The following is an 8,321-nucleotide window of genomic DNA, read 5'->3' as shown; positions in this document are numbered from 1 at the left end:
TAGGCTGCAGTCACAAGACCCATTTCATCAATACCTACTGATACACATGCGTTTTCATTCGCAACTGTTTACATTAACTTAAGACAAAACCGACAGTGCTTATGAGGCTACTCACCAGGATGGCCATTTTAACGTTATTATATGTGTGTATTTGGTCACTTGAACGCAACAAGCTTTGCTTTGATGTGACTGCAGTGCACAGAAAAGCGCCTCTGGAGCACACGAGTACCGAAAGGCTTTAAAACACGTGCAAATAATATATTTGTGTGACGATGCAACAATAAGCCGATTAGGCAATTGATCATTCTGTCAACTGTACCAATGCGCGAGCTAAAGTCTTGTATCGCAGCGTTCAGCTCTAGATGCGCCGATGTGAAGAGAAGGTCGAAGTGAGAAGACGCGGTACAGCTGAATCACTCGCGCTGTTTTCAAATGACTGATTTGATCTGATGGTTTGTGTGAATTTATTTACTCATCTAACCTACATGCTATATTGAATAAATGTTTTACAGGAATTTTCCTCATTTTAAAGTCGAAAGCTGCGGGAATGAGTAATGTGATACATAGGCAAGTCAGTGCAAATTCAGGACCTGATTAAACACAATTCTATTGTACAGAGAATTGTGAAACATGACTTATCCAAAAATTTCTGGGTTTATTTATTTTTTCCAAAACTTTCCAGGCCTGGAAATTGCTGTTTTAAAATGCCATGACTTTTCCAGGTTTTGCATGACCGTAGGAACCCTGAATGTGATGATCGGGTGCGGTTATCGAAATCAGACAAAAATATAGGTGCGGGTGGATAATTTATTTGAAGCTGCAAATTCAGGTGACGTTTTAGCTCATCCGCGCATCACTAGTGCACATGCATTTTGAGGGGCAGTGGCCCAAACCAAAAAAAAGGGGCACTAAGGGGGTGAGTGCTTGTTAATAGAAATGATCCAGTTGTTACAAATATACACATCAAAAGGTTTTTGAAGATTTTTAATGTTTTTTTTTAAGAAGCCTCTTCTGCTCAATAATCACTCTAATATTCTGATTTGCTGCACAGGAAACATTTTTTATTGTTATTATTATCAATATTTAAAACAGTTGAGTAGAAAACCACATTTTATTCGGGAATTTAATCAAGCGGCGGGAGAGCCGTGGGAATGGAGACCTCTACAATGAATTAACATGTGTTTCTTAAAAGTGCTGTATGTAAGTTTTTGACTCTTCTAAAGCCAAAAAATAACATAACATGTTTGTAGATACTTAGGAAACATGTTGTTTACATAGCTGTTTCTCTGAAAAAAATAATGCTATAGCCAGTAATTCTACTCGTTTCGGGCAGATTCCGGGCCGGAATTGCAGTACCCATTTCAACCGCTAGCTGTCAATCTCACATACTGCACCTTTTGGGCAACCCATTTGGGCCCCACATGGATGTGTTTACAGGTTGATTTCAACGGTAGGTAAAAGTTTACTGGGAAAAGTCTATATTATAGTACACAGAAAATAATATGCACATTTGAATTTAAACAGTACATTTATTTGTGTAGCAGTGTGTTACATGTAAACAGAACAAGAAACTAATTGTTCAGAGAGCTTGAACATATTACATAGTTTTATAGCTTTGAGAGAAAAAGTTCACATCCTGAGAATTGAGCCAAAGGAACTCATCAGTAAGAGCAGTAATAGCTTTAAAACCTTAACAATATCCATCCTGACACAGCACACAAGTTTTTCACGCTTTTAAAACCTGTAGAAATATCCTGCCACAAAAAGGACAGGCGTAAGGCTTTTAATTTGTATGAATTATCTAGTGAGGCAGCTCTTTAGTGTGAATTCTCATGTGATGATTAAATCCTCATTTACAGATCCATACTGAGAGCAGCTGAAATGCTTTTACCCGGCATGAATTAACATGTGAGACTTAAGGTATCCTTTACGTGTGAAACTCTTTCCACACCGAGAGCAGATGAAGGGCTTTTCTGAAGAGTGAGTTACCAGATGATTCTGAAGGTGTCCTTTCTGTGTAAAACTCTTTCCACACTGAGAGCAGCTGAAAGACTTTACTCCAGCATGAATTAACATGTGATTCCTCAGGATTCCTTTGCATATGAAACTCTTTCCACACTGAGAGCAGGTAAAACGCTTTATTCCAGTATGAATTAACATGTGCGTGTTAAGGTATCTTTTACGTGTAAAACTCTTTCCACAATGAGAGCAGCTGAAAGGCTTTTCTGAAGAGTGAGTTACCAAATGATCCATAAGGTCTCCTTTCTGTGTAAAACTCTTTCCACACTGAGAGCAGGTAAAACGCTTTATTCCGGTATGAATTAACATGTGCTTCTTAAGGTTTCCTTTATATTTGTAAGTTTTTCCACACTGAGAGCAGCTGAAAGGCTTTTTGGCGTCTGTTGTTTGAATGCTGCAACTCTCTGATTTTTCTCCATTGGCATCATGATCTTTCTGACGCTGATGTTTCTCCTCCACCTCATTCAGATCTGGTCTTTCTTCTTTCACTTTCATCAGGCCTAAAATGAAAACATTAAAGTGATGAAAATCCATTGGGACATTTGGAATATAAAAGGAAAACCTTTGTGTACAAACGAAACTGTCGCTGTTCACACGACTAAAACGCTGCATTATGCTGCCAGAACAGTAGTTGGCAATGTCACTTTGTAAAGAAACACTACACATCTATAAGCTGAATAAGTAATACACATGTGCATGATGCTACTGCTGTCTACAGGGAATCTGCAGGTATCAGCAATTCAAATGTAATACTTTTAAAGGGGTCATGACCTGCATTTATTATTATTATTTATGTTTCCTGCACCTATAAATGTTTTACATAGAAATAAATGATGATTTTAGGCTCTGAATGCTCTGTTTGAAGGGGCATGTCTGCTGTGAGACTTCAATGAAAACACCCACTGCTGTGACTAACATCCAGGGCCGTAGCTGGGGTTTGCGGGGCCCCGGTGCAGGTTGTACCAGTGGGCCTTGTTTAAAACTGTTTAATTTGTATGTTCGTTATAATTATTTATTTGTGCTGTTTACACAATTAGTTTGTTCAAATTTGTAGGTGTTCAGGTACAGAAACCGAATAATCAAATGTAAAATAGCACTACATAGTCTTTACTGTAAAAATTGATCAATTATACATTATACATTTAGAAAATGATAATAAAATATGTCAAGAACTCAGAGTTAAACTGTGTCAACAAATTCATCTCGATAATGTCAGATAACTTTGATGGAAAGGACACTGACAGCAGCTAGTAAATTACGTTTACTTACATGTCACTGCTGGTTATACTAGAATACAAATCTTGAATCTTAAATTAGGCGCGGTCACTTTAAGAAACAATGCATCCATTATAATGATACACATCCAATTTCTTTCTCCACTGTTTACTTTCACTTAAGACATAACCTACAGTTTTTTCGTGGATACTCTCCAAGATGGGTATTTTGACAATTTTGTAGAAGAGAAAAATTTGTTTAAGCGCTTTGAGATGCGTTGTTCGTTCAGGTGCAGGAGGAGGCGCAGGAGAGCTGTGTTCGGTGTTGCTGTCCGTGAGACATGACGCGCGAGTACTCAGTTCAGCTTTTCCGCGTCTTTCGTTTGAATGCTTTAAACTCTTTTGAATTTTAAATTGGCAAGGCTTAAAAACACGTGCAAATGATAAGCTTTCGTGACGATGCACAGCAGTGGCCCATCAACTGTCCTGAGTGTCTTTTTAGGCTGGCCCCATCCAGTCAGTTGAGATTGCCAGGGCCCCCCCCTCAGCCGTGGGCCCCTATAATCGTCACCACCTTTCACCCCACTAGCGACGGCCCTGCTAACATCTTTGCATAGGAAGTATTACCTGTCGAACAGTCTCAAACACTTTTATGTTTTTACCATTACAGCTGTCGAGATTAACTAATCATGTGAGGTGTTAATTTTAGTGTTATATGTAGATCTACTCTCATCACATGAAATGTTGCAGCGATGAGCACTGAGCTGATGACAGTTACCCCTTTTCCACCAAGGCAGTTCCAGTGCTGGTTCGGAGCCAGAGCCTAGTTTCAAACCGGTTCTTTGTTTTTCGACATCCAAAGCACCAGCTCCGAACCAGGAAAAGCGGTTCGTAAGTAGCACCACAACATTGCTGGGCTAGAAGGAAGAACCGCTTGCGTCAGGAGCTGGGGGCGGGGTTACCGTGACCAACAAGACGAACAGAAACTTGGACCGCCATATTTGAAATAGCAGCTAAACGCTAACACGTTTGATTCGCCGTGTTTGGATGCCGATGTAGGTTCGCAAAGCCATGAACATCAATAGCAACGCAACGGCCCCCATTGCTGATAGTTTGTTTAGGCTTGTCGGGGATAGATCGGCGCTGCGCGGACCGTTCGGTGCGAGGCATATCGGGGTGCTGCGGGAGCGACTGGAAAGCAGACGGCTCTTTTTGCTTTTGGATCGCTCTCACGGTGCTTTAGTGTGTTGTGTGCCGATCGATCGATCTGCGTGGCGCTGTTGCTTTGTACAGATGCCTGTTGTGCCGCGCTAGTGATCCAAAACATGAAACGTATTCAGTGACGTAAGACCTGGCTCTGTATTGGCTCTCTAGCTTGTGGAAAAGCAACCGGTTCTTAAAGCGCTCGTCAGTCGAACCAACTAAGAACCGGCAATAGCACTGGCTCTGAACTAGCACCTGGAACTGCTTTGGTGGAAAAGGGGTAAGTCTGTTTGATCTCATCATTACATCTGGTTTTCTGAACTCTCAGGAAATGCTTTCATCCAGTTTGGTCACTGGCTTGACTTACTGACACACCCACACACACAAAATAGGCTAATAATAAAATGAAATTGAGACAAAATCTGACTGAACTTCAATAATTACACATCAGTAATCACTGATCACAGATCAGGCATTACTAAGCAAGTAAACAAGGTTACTTCCATGTTGTGACATTGCTCTCAGGTATATATCTTACAGCAAAAGTCTGTTTGCAAAGCCTGCTGCAAAACTGTTACTGATTTACAGTGAAATGTACTGAACAAGCAAATATTCCTCTGAGACATTCAAATAATTGAAAATAACCGTAGTCCTATAGCGACTTTACTTAAAATTTGGCTTCTACTAACGTAAACAGGGCTGGAAATGGCGACCATTTTAGTTGCATATGCTCCGAAATGCAATCTGTGTGACCCCAAAATATATTTGGGAGCATTTGTGCGAGTGCAAATGACTGTTGTAGTGCAACCTCTTTATATCTCTGCTAAACGTTAGTGAATTACTGCACAGTATGTGCTCACTTTGAGCTGATACAATAACCGGTCCACCATTCTATCCAATGCGGATTTTAGATTGGCCGCCAATCACTCCCTTTTGCAGCACTCCATTGTCATGTGACAGGAAGCTAACGTCACAACGTGCAAAATATAGAAAGGAAATCCTAAATATTAAATTGGGAGTGGGGGAATATGAATGTATTTCTGAGGGTAACTGACTGTCTTGAGAAAAGCTTAAATTACCTTTTATTCTCATATTTTCTCTGTATATTGCAAGTAAAAAACAAACAAACAAACAAACAAAAAACAGGTAACCAAGGAAATGCTATATTGTCTGTTCCATAAGCGCCACCTGCTGTCAGAGAGTGAATTGTGTAACTTAATTTTACAAAGCTAAAGTCAGACCATTCTGTTTTTCTTCAGATTTAAAAAAAATTAATTTACATCTGAAACTGCTCATGTATGCAGCATCTTTGTTTGGATCATGATGAAAATGCTGCGGTGGCCTCTAATTTTAAATGGCTACAGATAAAGCCTGTAACAGACCAAATGAACATCTTGTCCATTAACTCATATTTTAACTTTTTTCTTGTCTCTTGCTTAAACGAAAGAAAGAAAAAAAAGAAAGAAAATACATATTAAAAAAAATCGGCTATAAGAATCATCTTCCTCGCTTCTAAAGCAATAGCAAGAATTGGCCATGAAAGATCAATGAATTCAGGATCAGGTTCAATCAATGAAGCTTTTAATCATCAGGATATTGCCAGACCGTCCACTCAATTGGCAATAGTGATGCTCTTTAATATTCAGTGGGTGCTCCTGTATTTTTGATGGTTCAAATCCTTGAAGTTGGGAGCACCAGTGCTACCGACTAAAAAAGTTCATTTTGAGCCCTGCTAAAAACATATTCAGTCTCACACGCTCTTTAACAGAGTTTAACACTGTTTTATGATTCCAAAAAGCAAAAATAAAGTATTATAATCAAATCTTCTCAGTGTTGGTTCAGTCACATTTCCAACTTTGAAACATGGATTTAAGACTGTTTAATGACCGTTAAGGTCTTATTTTTACATTAAGGATCTGTGGATATACATCAAACAGTGATTAAAGATGAATGAAGAATAATCACCAACCTCCGTGTTCCTCGTGTTTTATTCTCCGTGTTTCTGGTTCCTCGTGTTTTATTCTCCAGGTTTCTGGTTCCTCGTGTTTTATTCTCCGTGTTTCTGGTTCCTCGTGTTTTATTCTCCAGGTTTCTGGTTCCTCGTGTTTTATTCTCCAGGTTTCTGGTTCCTCGTGTTTTATTCTCCATGTTTCTGGTTCCTCGTGTTTTATTCTCCAGGTTTCTGGTTCCTCGTGTTTTATTCTCCAGGTTTCTGGTTCCTCGTGTTTTATTCTCCATGTTTCTGGTTCCTCGTGTTTTATTCTCCAGGTTTCTGGTTCCTCGTGTTTTATTCTCCATGTTTCTGATTCACTGGTGTTCTCCTCACTCTCTTCTTTAACAAACACCATCTTCACAGCAGATCTCAGTTCAGATGATACTCCTCCAGATATTCCTGCTTCAACACTTAGTCACGACCCTGAGGACTGAGAATATTACAGCTATTTATTGACCTGATTCAAAAACTGTATGTTTATATTTACAGAAACAACTTTAAATTTCTATCTGTTTGTATTAAGCAAGCATCCCGACAAAACAACAGAAAGTGCGGTGAAACTAATCTTCTTCCTCTGAGGTTTAACAAACATGTGTTTTAGCGCCACCCGCTGGACTGGAGTGAAGCAGAGAGCGGAGGGAAAATGACTTGGTGCGTCTAAAGGTGGCTGTTTCTTCCTTAAAAAAAAGCCGATCTGCACAAATAAAGGAAAGTGATTTAAAATTATAGACTCACATGTAATTTAATCAGCCTCAACCGTCTCCGTGAGTGAGGATTAGAGGAGAAAAACGAGCGAATTATTAGTGAAATATTTAATTGAAAATCACACAACATTACAGAATGTAAATATGGAGATTTAAAAACAATGAAAACGCGTGACAATGATTAGATGTGGCCTAATTAAAAATGATATTATAAAATGGATAGTTCCGGTCCTTGATTCTGATTGGTTGAGCCGCGTTAGAAGCCATTGTAAATTACACTACAAACCTGCACCTTTGTTTACTTTGTGTGTTGCTTGGAAACCACTTTGTTCCAACCATAGGTTCCAACCACAACTGTTTCTGAGGAACTGCATTGTTTGGTGCAAGAATACTGTTTTTATTAATATCATTACAGTTATTTGCTCTGTTTTATTTTGTGAAACCTTAGGCTACTATGTATATGGAATAACCACCGGAGTGCCTAAAACCGCCTTAGCTGTTATAACTTCACTGCAAACCATGGCTTCTTGGGGCTTATTGCTTAATAGATAAATAATAATATATTAAAAAAAAAGTCCTGAAGTGGCCAGAACAGGTTTTATTATTGGTACAGTTTCTCAGCCATAAGCAAACCACATCAACGCTTTAAACAGAAACCCCAAAACTGAGCCATACCCAGCCGAATCGTGTCCAAATCATGTGTATAAATAATTACAATTCAATTCTGAAAACGACTTTATTTGACAGTCATACACAATTGTTTATATTAGAACAAAATTATTAGCATTTGAACACTTTGTAATTTTGAAATTAAAGTATTTTGCTCAAAGTGTAAAACAAACTTGTTAAAATAAAACTTATCCGACAGCTTCGTTAATGAAGAATAAAGACCAACCTGTTAGTTGTTGAGTATCTTCAGTGTGTTTGATTCTGCAGGGATCTCTCATCTTCTCTCTGTCGTCTTTAATAAACTCAGTCTCTGCAGATTTCAGCTCTTCCTGATGATCTGATGCTCGTCTTCACTTCTGAACTGATGGGAATATTCCTGCATTTATTGCTGAACTGCTGAATGTGTGATTGTTGTGGGAGGAGCTTCACTGATGACGTGATTGTTGTGGGAGGAGCTTCACTGATGACGTGATTGTTGTGGGAGGAGCAGATTTGCCGAAAACAATTACATGTAAGTAA

At 39.0% G+C, this 8,321-nt stretch overlaps 1 protein-coding gene across 1 annotated transcript; it reads right to left on the bottom strand.

Annotated features, from left to right (window-relative positions):
- Positions 1-1,042: 1,042 nt before the first annotated feature.
- LOC306863724 (uncharacterized protein) lies at positions 1,043-7,002 on the bottom strand. The gene is made up of 2 exons (XM_079407239.1): positions 6,406-7,002; positions 1,043-2,519 (listed from the first exon to the last, which is right to left on the bottom strand). The coding sequence occupies exons 1-2, from the start codon at positions 6,782-6,784 to the stop codon at positions 1,888-1,890; spliced, it is 1,011 nt and encodes a 336-aa protein (XP_079263365.1). The 5' UTR covers positions 6,785-7,002; the 3' UTR covers positions 1,043-1,887.
- Positions 7,003-8,321: the final 1,319 nt, after the last annotated feature.

The sequence above is a fragment of the Barbus barbus genome (assembly GCF_936440315.1).
Source record: "Barbus barbus genome assembly, chromosome: 4".
Taxonomy (NCBI): domain Eukaryota; kingdom Metazoa; phylum Chordata; class Actinopteri; order Cypriniformes; family Cyprinidae; genus Barbus; species Barbus barbus.
Note: the sequence above shows the minus strand (reverse complement) of the source record. Positions and strands in the feature narration are given on the sequence as shown.

Excerpts from the sequence above, each read along its gene's own strand:
- LOC306863724 (XM_079407239.1), bottom strand. The coding sequence starts at position 6,784 with ATGGTGTTTGTTAAAGAAGAGAGTGAGGAGAACACCAGTGAATCAGAA. Across the intron at positions 2,520-6,405 it reads AAAACACGAGGAACACGGAG|GCCTGATGAAAGTGAAAGAA; the intron begins GTTGGTGATTAT and ends TTTTCATTTTAG.